Source organism: Geospiza fortis, unplaced genomic scaffold (genome assembly GCF_000277835.1).
Source record: "Geospiza fortis unplaced genomic scaffold, GeoFor_1.0 scaffold333, whole genome shotgun sequence".
Classification (NCBI taxonomy): Eukaryota; Metazoa; Chordata; class Aves; order Passeriformes; family Thraupidae; genus Geospiza; species Geospiza fortis.
In genome coordinates, this window is record NW_005054347.1 from 2102629 (window position 1) to 2117200 (window position 14572).

Genomic DNA, 14572 nt, shown 5'->3' on the forward strand with positions numbered 1-14572 from the left:
TCCAGGACAGGGACCTTTGCTTTGGTTCATGAGGCTTCGCTCCCCTCTGCTCTGACTGTTGTGATCAGGTACTGTGTGGCTCCCCAGTCTAAAACTAGTTCAGTGAGGGAAAGCTCAGCAAAGATTTTCTAAGGTTGCTATTTGGGGGGAGGGGGGCGTTGGTGGTACCTTCATTGCATCCACAGGCACACTTGGATGTTTTATCTGTACATGAAAGGCTCTTGCTTGAACTGGAGCAGGTGGCTGAGTAGGATCATCTGCAGATCCAGTACCTGAATTACACTGCTGTTTGATCGTGACAAAGGGCCAAGGGAGTGTGAGTGGAGTGGTGATAGAGAAAGGCTGCAGCTCAGCCTACAACTTCCTTTCTGTGATGCTGAAAAGTGTCGTCAAAAAGCAGAACTCCTCTGGAGACTGTAGGTTTGGTAAAAGGCTGCTGCTCTCTTGTCCTCATTTCTTACTTCTCTGCTGTAGCTGAACTCTTTGACCTCTGCTGCTGAGTTAGACAAAGAAACTTGGAGTCGAGCTGCCGCCTGGCTCCCTCCCGACTTGGCTTTGCAGTGTTCAAATACCTTGTTTTTCATTCCAGTGTTTGCTAAGAACTTCCGTGTCAATGCCGTCATGAAAACATCTGTGTTGCTGAGCTGGGAAGTGCCTGACTCCTATAAATCTGCAGTGCCTTTTAAGGTAAGAGTGGGATTTGGGGGGCAGGAAGCTCCACCTGTAGCAGTGAGCAGGACAGGGGATAGCAGCATCAGCTGGGTCCTGTTGGTGAGGCTCACCACTGTAGCTCCATGACCGTGGTCACACAAGCTTGTCCTGATGCCTGACATGGAGCTGAGGTGTGAAAAGTTACAAATTTGATCTAATCACAAGAAATTAGCAGGACAAAGTGGTCTGAAAACAAGCCAGTGAATAAAACTAAGAGTAATCCCTTTTACAACAAGTCCTGTCTCGAATATCCATATCACCTTCATGAGTTACTTCAGAGCATCACAGCAGATGCATAATCTCAGGGAGTGGAGGGATGAAGCATCATCAAACTTCCTGAAGGTCTTAAGGTGTGAGCAGCACAAAATGTGTCAGTACAGAGGGAGCTCTCAGGAATGCTGCTTTGTTTTCACCAGTACAGTTCTGGATGCGGTGTCATCCAGCAGGCTGCAGACCGCACTGGTGACCCTGCCTTCCTGCTCTTGTCTGACCTGCAGTACTTACCACTTATGTGGGTGAAAGACTGCAGTGTGTAGATCTCACTGCAGTTTCTCTCCATTAAGAAACAAGACCCAACATGTCACATCATTGAAGATAACCTTCCCAGTCTCAGCACCAATCTGCTGCCTCTGCAAAGGTGCTGGGACAGAAGCAGTGTGACTTCTCTTTCTCCTTGCATGTGCCCCCTGCCATGCTGTGCCTAAAGTGCAAATACAAGGCCTGCATGAGCTGTGGGGGATCCATGGCCAGGGGAATGAGCGGAAATCTTGAACTGCATCCACATCAAAGTGTGTGAGTACCTCCCCTTCCTTGTTACTAACTCTCCTTGTTTAAACCCTGAAGCTGAATTACCTTGATCAATAGCAGGCACTTGTTAACATACAGTTTAGCTGAAGCAGACAAGGCTTTTGTGAAGACCTTGTGGTATTCAAAGCTCTCCCAGATGTAGGGCGCATTAGGATCAGTGTTCAGATGTCTGGCTGCAAGGAACTTCACAGAGCCTGTTACTTGGCACTCTGCTGCAGAGCCAGTGTGCTTCATTTTGCCTTGTCTTGTGGCCCAAAGCCCACATTGCTGTCTGACAGTGCAGTGCTGGAGAGGGACAGTGTGACCCTGGGAGCATTCCTACCACACAGGGGTGGGGAGTGGCTGGAGGCAGCCAGGAGCCGGGGATGTAGTGCTGATGTCCTGTCTGTCTCCTCTCCTGGCTGCCTAGCTGTGATTGCCATCACAAGGTGACTCGGGGTCTGCCCCTGCTGTGCGTTAACCCTCAGCTGACGTGGGAGATGGCATTAGCCACTTGTTAACTTAAGAGCAGTCATGCAAACCAGAGTGTTAGAAGGATATGTCTCTATTAGTGCCTTCTTTTTATGAATATTCCCAGACTTACAGACACACGTGAGTCAAGGCCAGGAGCCAAGAGGAGCTAAGAGCTCTAACTCATTGCTTGTGCCAGTTGAAAGAAATCCTTAACCTTCAGGATTCTGTGTTTTATAAACAAGGTTCACCTCTCTCCTCCAATTCAGGCACATGGGAGGCTGAGGCCAGAGCCTAATACTGTAACTAGCATAGCAGATAAATCTCCATGGGAACAATTAGTATTATCTACACTTGATAAACAGTCTCATGCTAAATCTATGTCCCAAAGGGTGTCATATTCTACTTTAACAGATTTAATTAAAGTAGATATTGTTCCAACAATGAATAGTGAGGCACGGGCAGGACTGGTGCTTTTTTTATTAGAGAATGAACTGAGACCTTAAGATTTTTCATTGCTGCCAAATCAATAATGAAGTTTTGAGATCTCTTTGGGGAATTTTCACAGCTTCTTCTGGTCCAAGAGATAAATTCCTTGTAAAATGTTGCCCAGCAGTTGTGGTGGAGCAGAGGCACTATTCCTTTTTTTATTCCACCTGCGGAAGGCTATTCTGGAGCTTTCATGGAAAGTGCAAGATAGATACAACCTTCTCCTTGGGGAAAGTGCATTTTCCTGAGATACATTCTTCAGCTTAAGCGTGGGACAGAGGATATATTGGTTAAAGGCAGCATTACAAGGTATTTTAGAAATGGGCAGAAGGAACAGCGCCTTTTGAAAATTATAATGATCTAGGTTTGGAAATAACCCCTGAGAATGCTGGGCAGTGCTTTCTCACAGTGTGTCCTATAGAATGTAGTAATTACTCCTGCCTGCAAATACTCCAGCCTTGTCTACTTTTCCATCGAGTTGTTATCTTTCCCAGTGTTGCACACTATGTGTCTTTTCATCTTTTAGTTCAATACATTCTGTACTGCCTTGAAATCAAAAGTGAGAACTTCAGCAGTGACATTTGGACCCACCTAGCTTTGCAAATCTTCTCCTCTAGGTAGGAGCAGCAGCGATGACATTTTACAGCAATCTATGGGCTAGTCAGCACTGTTTGGCAGTTCAGAGCCCTTGGGCCAGATTTGCTGCTGACTCTGGTAGTTACCAGTGGGCTATGATGCAACCTCTAAATAGCATTCCTGCTTGAGCTTCCAGGCATCTTCCAGCTGCACATGGATGACTGTCTCTGAGCCCTTACATTGGTATAAGGTTTACGTAGAGGCCTTAACTAATGGTGCATAACATTTGAGAAGACAATGTGTTGTGGCAGGTAAAGGGATGTGGAACTGCTGCAGCAGCTGTGAAAAGGAGGGATGGCAGAGAATGCTTCAGGAAAGCATTGCAAATGCCAATTTCACTGTCTTTGGATACAAACTCCTGTGCATGGCAATAAAAATCATCATCTGGTGTTAGCACTTAGATTCGGAGGCTGTGTCTTTGCCAGTTACAGTGCAGAGCAGCAGGAAAACTCTGAACTGAAATGCTTGCCATCTCTTCTGCCTCCTCTTGCTCTAGGAAAATGTCACTGTCCCCAGCACATGCTCATGTGCAGGCAGTTGGTGGGTGTCTTCCCTAGAGCACACTGAGAAAGCAGTTGGTGATGCCTTTATTAGGGAAGAATTCGTAATGAGAAATCTTATCCAAGAGGCAGCAGAACTCTGTGGGCTTATCCTATAGGTTTTAATGTTGGAAGTTTGGTTTTGTTCAAATCTGTGTGGGAGCACATGAAAGAGAGGTCTTGCTGCTCCCCCAAAATGTGCCCTGACTTAGTGGCACCTGGTGTATCTAGACCTGTGCTGTTGCAATGTCATTGGAAGGGGTGGTGCTGATCCAGACAGCAAAGCTGCTAAGATGATTTGAAGTCTAGTAGTCCTGTTTATGGTGTATCTAATTCTGTGCCAGAACATCTACTTACCTGATTCCGGTGCTGCAAGAAGCATTTCTTTATTTTGATTTTTCACTCATTTTAGCACTCAGGTGATGCACATGTCTTTGGAGAAAGGAATGAAAACCTGGGAGAAAATACTATTAAGAGGAGTCACAACAGAAGACAGTTCTCTGGCTGTTCTACTATGCCACCTTTGACGGCCTTTCTCACATATGGAGCAGCAGCCGGGCCTTTGTCCCTGCAAACCTGTTGCTTTAGTTACTTGGTGCTTACTTTCACAGTCCATTCCTGAAAACTGAAGCACGTCAACAAATGAGATTGATTGCATCTCTTCTTCTTAGCTGGCTTCTCTCTGCTGCTGTGTTACCTGTTAGGAGTCTTTTCTCAACAGCAAAAAAGCTGGAGCTGTTTTCCTATCCTGATCTCCATGCAAAGTGACATGGAGAGGATTGAAGCATGCTGTGGGTATTGCTGTTTGGATAACACAAAAGCTGAGCTGCAAATCCTAGGCCTAGCCAGGTCCTTGTGCTCCACTATCCTTCAGATCTCTTTCCAGGACCCCTCTTTTCCTTCCAGCTCCAACACTGAACATAAGAGCAGTGCTAATCAGCTGCCCTTGTCCTAGAATGCTGGCAGCTTTCTGTAGAGTTCAGCCACCCGCTGAAAAGGGGACTTGAAGGAAAGTGTGGTCCCCCCCTTGCTGCCGGCGTCAGCCTGAACAGAGGGCTCAGCTGGTGAAAAATTATTTCAAATAATTAGTCTTCCACAGAGCTGTCTTATCTCTCTTTCAAGGCCGCTGTTGAAACAAGCACATTTTACCATGAGGTCTCTGCCTGTAATACCTAGTAACTGGCATGGTTTAACATGCTCCAGCTCTACCATTGCCAGTTTTTGGCATGCTGTGTCTCTGCACCACTGTCAGAAATCCAGCACTCCCCTGCCATGCTGGACAGTCACGTGGTGTAAAGAAATATGGTGGTTTTTCACAGCTGGGACACAACCTGTGGCCTCTCTGGCTGTGTACACCCCATTGGTCTCTGTCTCTGGGAACTGTGTGAGTTCTTGCTTTGCAGAGGCAGCACCCAGGGTTTTGGGGTAAGGAGTTGTTGCAGCAGGATCAAGGTCCCAGGGCAGATGGGCTGCTGGGTGCAGCTAATCCAGCAGTGCCCATGGCTGCTGTGCCTGAGGGGAGGTGGGGGTCCTGCATATCTACAGCAGGGCATTGAGAAATGTTGCTAGCTGAGGGGTCCATGGGGGGAGGCTGTGCATGGGGGCTGCCCCCAGGCACCAGCAGCTCTGCCCTGCCCTGCCCACAGCCCCTCGCTGCAGGCACGGCAGGGAAAAGCAGCTCCGACCTCCTGCCCACTGCTGTGGCGCCAGCATCTGTTGCCATGACAACAGGGTGTCACACCTGCAGAGCCGCCATCCTGGGTACCAATTTGTGAGCCCTGTGCCGGATTTGTCAGATCATTGGTGAGGCGTGTAAACCCCCGGTCACCTTGCTGGGAGGGGGAGGATCTGCCTTAAGCATCCAACCGGGCATCAGCTGGTAGACATGGGAGTGACACCAATTTAAAGCAGACAGGATTTTACACCACAAGCCTCGTGAGACAGGAAACAAAGACCCATTCGTTTCCACATGGGGGCAAAGCACAGCCATCTGGATTCCTCCCCCAAGTAGGTAGTGAAAAGCTGCACATGTGGCACCACCAGCCTCACTGCTGGCCTGGCCACCCAGGCTGAGATGACCCCTCTGTGCTCCATCCCTGCGAGGCACAGGGAGCACAGCTCACCCACCCTCTGCTGGGGGTTGCTCTTCTTTAGCTGAAGATTTATGGCTGTTTACAAAGCATACAGTAACCAAACCACCTGAGGGAGGGCCCAGAGCCAGACTGTCGTCTCTAGTGCTGCTATTTTGAGTGTGAGTTTGCAGCAGCAGCTGTCAGCTGCATGAACATGTCCTTTTCCTGTTTCAGATTCTGTACAATAGCCAGAGTGTGGAGGTGGACGGCCACTCGATGAAGAAGCTCATAAGTGACCTCCAGCCAGACACAGACTATTCCTTTGTGCTAATGAACCGTGGGAGCAGTGCAGGGGGGCTTCAGCACCTCGTCTCAATCCGCACTGCTCCTGATGTCCTGCAAAGCAAGCCCATTGCCACAAACAAGTACATACAGGAAGGAAAATTCACACTAACTCTTCCCAAAGTGCAGACCACTGTGCCAGTTCGGTAGGTGCCATTCCTGGGTGGTGAAGGCAGGGTGGGGGGAGAAAGGCAGGGCAAACCTCTGCCAACGTGTGGATTTTGTAACCTGGGAGTGAATTTCCAAGCAGGCTGTGGTACAGAGGCAGGCATTTACCCACATTATGGATCATGGTCTTGGCTTTTTCTGAGCAAATATTGATGTGTAATAAAATTAAGACAATTCTCTGACAGTTTGCCCTCACCCTGGTGGGTATACTCCAGATGCTACCAGCAAAAATACAGTTGAGGATCAGGAGGGACTTTCACTGGCACTGTATAATATGCTTTAAATAAATAATGCCTAAAGCCTCAAGGAGATTAAAAAAGCGAGTTTGTGGAAGTCTTATTCGTTACTGTGGTATCCTTGAGCTGAAGCACAATTTCCCCAGGGTTCTTGCTACAATCCGATTATATAAATGTCCTTCTCACAGCTCCTACACCACCCTCTGGAACCCAGTCTGTAGATCTTCATTATCCTAATGAGTGGTAATGGCAGAATTCTCTTCTCTGGTGCAGCTGGAAACCAGCCTTTTCCTTACTGAACTCTTCTGCTGTTTAAAGGGCGGGGAAAAGAGTAGGTCATCCTTGAGTCATATGGCACACATTATTTGGTGAGCTGCCAAATGGACAGGGAGACCGCTGGGAGATCTGCCAATGGTCAGGGAGCCTGAGATGGCTCAGGGACCAGTGTTTACACTTCCTTCCTTCCTTCCCAGGTGGTACTACATCGTGGTTGTGCCAGCAGACCAGAGCACCAGCACTCTGACTGCTCGGTGGCGGACGCCTGATGAGATGGAGCTGGACCAGGTAGGAGCCTGCAGCAGCTGCTGTGATGGAAGTGGTTCCCAAGCAGCCCAGCACACTTTGCCCAGGCCTCCTGGCAGCAGCATGGATGCAATAACACAGGTGCAGGCTGCACATCAGAGATGGGGGCTGTGGGATGGGTGCCCACTCAGCCTTTCTTCATGACGCTATGTAGGAAGGAGGCTGGAGTCAAGCTGAGGAGGAGCCACCTCCCAGAATGTGCTCCTTTAGGACACCACACCTGAGTGTCTCAGAGCTCAGGCCAGATCCTCTTACAGGTTGTACAGTCCTTGCAGCCTTTTCTGGATGAAATTATCATGCTGATACTGAAAACAAGCTGGGAGAGAAAACTATTGGTTTCAATTTGTTAAGCCTTTTTTGTCAGGAGGCTTTTGCCTCTCTGGACAGGACCTAAGCCTGCAGTATAGATAAAGAGTTCATTCTTGTATCTAACAAAACCCACAAAGCTCCCTTCGCACCTGCTTGTTAAAGGCTTTGAGCATTCACCAGCCATTACCGCAAGATGCAGCTTGTCCTGTGCCAGGAGTGCTCTGACACCCAGGGCATGGAACATGTGCAGGTGTCAGGGGACTCCCACACAAGGGTTTTGTGGGCTCTTTCTTCCCCCCCCACACCACCACCTCCAAAGTGTAAAGAAAAAATTCCAAGAAATCACACACAGAAAGATCCATTAAGATAGCAAAGATGCAAGCTTGAAGCACTCAGAAGTGACAAACAGTCAGAAGCTGCAAGTCAGCCCTTGGCTTTATTTACACAGTCACACAGTCGCTGTTGTGAGGTTCTAGCTCCACAATGTGTATTTGTGGTTCTGTTCTGCAAGTGAAGCACAGCTGTGTGATGGAGAACCATCACCCTGCATGTTTTCATTGCAGAAGTTTTCCAGCATCACAGATGTCACAAGGAAGAGAAGACCAGCATGAAGAAGGCTGCTTTGGTTTTCAGCTTTAGATGGTTGAAAGCTATCGAAAGAAATAGTTTCTGTCTCTGTCTCACCCAGCCTCAGGCAAATTATTTAAGCCAAAATTTTCATTAACAGCCAGTGTCTTGCAGATGTGATGTTTTTGAGTGCTCAGTTTGAGATCCTGGAGCTCTCATTTGTAAAGCCTAAGCATCCCCAGCTGCAAAGAAAGTCAATAGGAGCTGGATACAGTCAGTGCTATAAAGAAAATACTAAGTTTTCTTGAAAAACAAAACAAGATGATGTCTTTTCAATTTGACATTCAAATTTAGTGGACTTTTTTTTACATTAATGTTTCAGTGCTTCTGTTCTTCATCTGTAAAATTGGGATAATCACTTTTATCTTGACTCATATGGATGTTTGGAAGATAAGATCATTAATGTTTGTGAAGTACTTGTAATAGTATAGTGATCAGCACCATAGAAAAACCCATGAGGAAATTATTAATTTTGTCTTCAGAGCTGGATTTGAATAGTAAGCAATAAACAAGGCCTCAGGCTGCATAATGCAAAGAAGAAAACAAAATGTGGAATATCTGCTCTTTGATTAAGCACTGTCTGTCCTGTGTATTGAACAAAGCAGGACTTACAGAAAAGATAGTCTGTGACTCTGCAGTCAGGGGTGCAGCACAATGCACGTACATAAGACAGCTGAATTAATTTTGCACAGGCAGTATTAATTTTCTAATTTTTCAGGATCTGAACTTCGCAGGCCTAGCAGTTTTCTGATGCAGTCTTTTGCTGTGCATTACATGTATAAGTGGCAGAAGCCTCCAGCAACCTTAACCACAATTAGAGCTCTGTGGTTTTGTGTACATGCACATAGAGCTGCACTTTCTGCTCCAAAGAGCTCAGCTGTAATCTCAGCCAGATGCAAGAGATGGGTGTAGGAAGCAAACTCCACACTCCAAAATCTATCTTTCTGCCTTTTCCCCTCGGGATTACAATGACATTTGTGAAACTAAGATTTCTCCAGCCTCTTTTTTTATTTCTCTTTTTTTTTTCTTTCTTTTTTTTTTCTTTTTTTCCTGGTGATACTATAATGACAAGGTATAGTTTTCCTAAATTGCTTCTATGTGAGTACTGGTAAGAGGACAAGGATGGACCGTCAAGGGGAAAGAGTAAGGGGTTTCTTACCCAGCTTCTCCTCCTCAGGGGGAGTAAGCCCAGCTCAGCAGTGTGACTTTGTGTGCACATCACCATCCCTAGCCCTCTGATGTTCCCCATCTGCCCTGACAATGTTGCCTTGATAAATTTCTGTGTGAAATGTATTTCATCTTTCCTTCTTCATTTTGAATTAGAATTTCTCTTCCAAACTTGATGTTCATTTTTATTCATTGGGAAAAAAAAAGATCTTTAACCATTTGAGAGTCATTCTTAGCAGTGCAATTGGATTTTTCATTAACTTATGGCTACGAAATTTGCCATTTTTACTCCGAACATTCCATGAAATCTGTTACCATTCTGTGTGGTTTAAACAAAGCTCTGCCTGCGGCACAGCAGCAGGTGAGATACAGGGGCACTGGCAGAAGGAAAAGACACAGCAAATGTCACTTTTTCCCTGAACATTGGCATCAGCTGTAATTCACATCCTGTGTCTGTAGAGTGTGAGTTGCTGTCCAGAGCAATAATTAGGCCACAGAACATGGCTTGGTTCTCTCACAGCCCATTGGGATACATGACTCAGGGGGACAGTCACAGCCAGGCTGTCTCAGCCCTAACATTTTCCATATCTCAGGATGGTTTCAAAGTTGAGATCCTAGTGGAGGTTCTTGCAGTGAGGTTCTGTGACAGGTTGCCCAGCAATGTCTAAATGGATAATCCTTGCCTCTGGCTCCTTAGTACCACCAGATACAAATCAAACCCAGTTACCTTCTCCTCCCTTCCCTTCATCCCTTCTGAGTGCTGCAGCCAGGGAGGTGGCAGTGCGAGGTGGTGTCATGCTGTCAGCAGTAGTGATGGCACTTTGTTTGTCCCCAGCTGCTGGAGGCCATCAGCCAGGGGAGTCAGAGCAGGCGGCAGCGACGCCAGGCAGACAGACTGAAGCCCTACATTGCTGCTCAAGTGGATGTGCTGCCTGAGACCTTCACCCTGGGGGATGAGAAGAACTACAAAGGTTTCTACAACAAGCCTCTGTCCCAAGACCTGAGCTATCGCTGCTTCGTGCTGGCCTCGCTGGAGGATGGGGACACGGTAAGGACTTTCTGGGGGGACACAGCCTGTTCTGGCACAGCTGAGCTGGGCTCAGTGCAGGCGGGGTGAGCAATTGCTGCAAGGCAGGATGACAGCATTTTCTGTGAAGGAAGGAGGGAGGCTGCATGGCTGGCCTGAAGGAGCGGAGGCAGCCGTGGGAATTGACTTGATAAATGGTGTTTTTGGAGGGAAATGGCACCGTGTGCTCTGCATAACAGATGAGTGTGGAGGACAGTGTCAACACACACGCTCTGCACAAGCTCAGTTCTGGCTTGCAGGGCTGTGCTCAGAACCTTGGCACATGGTTGGGATGGGTTCTCATTCTGCTTAGGTTCGAGTGTCTGTAGAAAACAGTCCACGAAATCCTATCCTGCACAGACTGCTGAGACTCTGCAGTGAACAGGGTGTTCTCCCTGCAAACCTGCCCTGACAGGCACTTCTCTGCCCAAAATTTCACTTTGAGATGACACCTGGAGAAGCAAACCTGTCTCCCATCACAGTGGATTATCAGCAGGGCAAAGGTGCACACTTCCCTGCTGTGTGGGGATTCCTGCTCCTGCACGTCTCCCTGCTGGAAAGCAGCAGCACACAGGGCCTGGGCACAGGAGGGGCTGATGCAGGAAGCAAGGAGCAGCTCTCCAAGAGCTGGACATCAATGTCCAGCTGTAAACACAGGGCAGGAGTGGTGGTGGCAGCAGTAGCAGCAGCCAGTGTGTAAATAATGGAAATAACAGAGATGTGCCAAATCCTTTGGTTGGATTCCAAGCTGTGGCTTCCTTCCTGAGCCTCATTTGCTTGTAATGGCTAATTAGGGCTGGTCAGGTTCTTCATTACTCATCCAGCTCACGTGTTATTGTGGCAAGATGTGCACACTGGTGAGGGAGGAAGAGTCACAGATTAACAACAAGGTAAGGCAGAGGTCTTGAGATGACTATCATGACAATCCCTTTCAAGAAGAGGTGACCTTAACTAGTTGATCCCAACTATAATCATCTCCTCACTAGCATAGACCTGCCACAGCCCTCTAGTAAGCCACCAGCCAGCAGCAGAGCTCCTACAAACCTCCTATATTCCCTGCTCCTACAGACCACCTTTCTGCATCCCCTGCTGCATCACATTCCCTTTCATTTGGAGCATGAGGCACTCTCTCCAAGGCTGTGCCCTGTCTCCCCCACCCAGCTCCTCTGAAATTGCTTGCTCTCTGAGTGTCAGCAGGAGAGCATAACATTGCCCTTCTTCAAAAGCAGAGGGAATGTGATTGAAACACTGTCTCTGGGAGCAGGGGCACCTGCACCTCTGAGTCTGCCTTTGGAAATGCCACTGAGATAACAGTCCTTCTGATCTCTTCTGCATCTGACTTCCCTTGGAAAGCAATGCCTCCAGAGTGTGTCTGAAAAAGTATGAATCTCTGCCCCTTACACAAAGCTTTGGAGATGGTCACACCTTGCTGCACACTTGTGTGTGCTCCTTCCCTCCCCCAGCACCGATGCACCTTGACCTTCCTGGGGAGTCCCAGGCAAAGCCTTTTGGCTCCCTCACAGAGCAGCCCCTTGCCCAAGAAAGGGGAGTCACAGGTGTTCTTGTCTGTGCCATGCTCAGAGCTGTAGCTGGCTCCCTGCCCTGTTGTTTGAGCTGGACACAGGGGTGTAGGAACAGTCTGACGGGTTGCAGTGGTCCTGTGCACACATCCTCTAAGAACAGCATTAAACCAGGAGCTGGTGGCTATTTCAGTTATTGAAACAGGGTCTTGTAGGGCTGAAGGGTTCCACAAAGTGGCAACCATCCCCTACACTTCTTTCCCAGACAGTGGCACCTCTGCTGATAAGTCTGAGGAGAGCAGCTAGGATGCTGAACTAGTGCGTGCTGCCAGAAGGATGTCCCAGATAAGAGCATTTTCTCTACTCCACACATGTTTGAAACCAGCCTGGCTGGGATCAAGGGCACCTGTGAGAGCAGATCAAGATGTGCATTTGTGTGACACCAGCAGGCTTGATTCTTCCCTTTCTTCTCCTCACATATGTGAAGACATGAAGTGCACGTTTTAAACTCCAGCCTTAAAGCCGGAGATTTACAGATCCACAGGCACCTCTTCTGTGACCAAAACTTTTTATGGCAGGAGCAGAGCTTTCTAACTCCTTAATGCCTGGCAGCAGGTGCTGCTCAAAAGCCACAGGCACGGAACTGATACAGCTCTGGTCCTCTCTAATAGGTAGAAAGGATTTGTTTTTGCAGCATTTAACCCTTGTGACCCAGCAGCTCTGTGCTGGGAGGGTGCAGCACAGCTCTGTAAGCCTTAGAAACAGCAGCAGAACAGCAGATGTGATGTCATTGTCCTGCAGGAAGGGTTTGGGTCTCTGCTGATTCTTTCTAGCTGGTGGGGCTAGAAAGCTGTCCCTTCAGGTTATAAATCACTGGGCTGCCACATTGCAGAAGGGAAAGGAACCAGTACGAATGAGCCTCTTTCTAAGATCTGTTTATCAAAGACATCAGGTAGAAAATGTTCCTGTCATTTCATTCCTTTAAGAAAACCCGCCTCACCCAGCAGGGGTTTTCCTAATATAACTATCCTGAAGAGATGTGTTGATATCAGCACAGCAGGTATTGTAAACCACTTAGGAATCATCAGCCAGCCTCATTGTGCAATTCTTTGGGATTCAGAAGCTTGTGATTTGGCTCCAAGAAAGTCCAGGGCTGGCAAGTGGCTCTTAGCTGGGCTTCTTGAATTTTGCACCTCCAGGTCCGGTTTGTCAACCATGAAGTTGCTGGCACTGGAATTGTTTCACACTTGCTGGAGCCCAGAATGTGTCAGGGCAGGCAGAAATTGTTGCCACAGCATGACCTCCGCCGATGCCAAGGGAGGGAGTCTCTCCTGATGCGTTGCTGGGGTTTGAGAAGTGTGACCATTCTCTGCTAGCCGGCAGCAAGGGGAAACCTCAGCATTTCAGGGATGTAGCTGCTGCTTTAGCATCATGTGTTTGCTTTTCTCTCCCTCTCCTGCCTGTGCTGTTCAGAAGAGATACGCAGCCAGCCCCTACTCGGACGAGATCGTGATGGAAGTGGCATCAGCGAAGCAGCAGGATGAGCCAGAGATGCTGTGGGTGATGGGACCCGTCCTGGCTGTGATATTAATCATCATCATTGTCATTGCCATCCTTCTCTTCAAAAGGTGAGATCCAGTCTGGGACATGGCAGTTATGGCACGAGCACTGGAGGTGCTGGCACCTTTGGGGCCTTCCTTGTAGCCTCCAGGTACAGGGTGCTCTGGCAGACAGTCCTTGGTGGCCATGGGGAGGAGGAAGGTCTCTACCTGGCACAGCAGAAGGCTCCTTTGTAACAGAGCAGAAGGGCTGGGTATGCAGAAGGTTGTTAACACCAGCCCCAGGACACAGCTGCTGTGGGCTCTGGAGGCATATGAACAGTGGGACAGAAGAGAGCAGCTTTGTCCCTAAAGCCAGTCTGACTGCTCTCTCATCACAACTTGGATTAGCAGCCTTGGGAACTTTTCTAGTACTGGTTCTCTGTAGAAATTGCCTGCTTGATCTCCGGGAGCTGCCCCCCCTCCTGTGAATTTTAACTGAAGAACATGACCTTGGTGGTGAGAACAGGGCATGGATGTGCCAGGCTGAAATCAGAGTGGAGCTCTCTCTTAGGGCCTCTCAGTCCTGACTACTGGATCAGGACCACCCTCACACTGTGCTCCCTGTGGGAGCAGACACCTCCTTCTGCCTGTCAGATCCGTCCTGCTCCAGTTGTAACTGTAGCGTGTGATGATTGTTCATCCTCTGGAGGAGCCATGGCTTGCATTTGCATGTGTTCATGTAGCCTGTTCAATTACAGTAGGTCATTCTCTATCAGCTCAGCTCTGAGGTTCTGCTCCTCCTGGGCTCTCTATTTACATATGTCTCTCTAGCTGGGGAAGGGAGCTGCCTTTGTTGTCTGATTAAATGGAGTTGTGCTGTTCATGTGCAGTCAGTGCCTTTCTGTGTCAGTGATCATCTCCTTTCTTCTGTTCCTGCTTTTCCCTGGATCTAGTAAGCAAGAAAGGTATGAATTCATTTATCTTTTTGTTTTCCTAAAATTTCAAGTCTATTTCCCTTTTTAAAATCCAGCCTGAAGCTACTAAGGGGCACCTTTGTTTTTGGGAGTGTGGAGCATGCCAGCCTTAGGAGTTTACAGAGACTTTGTTTCCTCAAAGGTATCAGCATCCTAGCAGCTTCCAGCTTCTCATAGCTCTCAGGGAGAAGTTCCAACATAAAGACTTTCCAGATTGCTTTTGCAATTAAATTAAAAATCAAAAAACCCGACAATAACAGCAGTTATAGGGGTTCCTTTGTTTTCTCAGTCACCTCAGACTGAGAGCTGTTCCCTCAAGAATGCATGTGCATTCCT

The 14572-nt window shown here is 48.1% G+C and overlaps 1 protein-coding gene across 13 annotated transcripts in view; it reads left to right on the top strand.

Annotated features, from left to right (window-relative positions):
- The window catches only part of PTPRF (protein tyrosine phosphatase receptor type F), a 286072-nt gene that overhangs the window by 237330 nt on the left and 34170 nt on the right, over window positions 1-14572 (top strand). For 8 of the 13 annotated variants that reach the window (XM_031058681.1, XM_031058686.1, XM_031058689.1 and 5 more), the window contains 6 exons: window positions 590-687; window positions 5939-6192; window positions 6924-7014; window positions 9971-10183; window positions 13195-13349; window positions 14216-14227. In XM_031058681.1, the coding sequence (XP_030914541.1) occupies window positions 590-687; window positions 5939-6192; window positions 6924-7014; window positions 9971-10183; window positions 13195-13349; window positions 14216-14227 (823 nt within the window). The remainder of the gene's footprint in view (window positions 1-589; window positions 688-5938; window positions 6193-6923; window positions 7015-9970; window positions 10184-13194; window positions 13350-14215; window positions 14228-14572) is intronic. The other 5 variants (XM_031058684.1, XM_031058685.1, XM_031058688.1 and 2 more) reach the window with 1 other exon arrangement.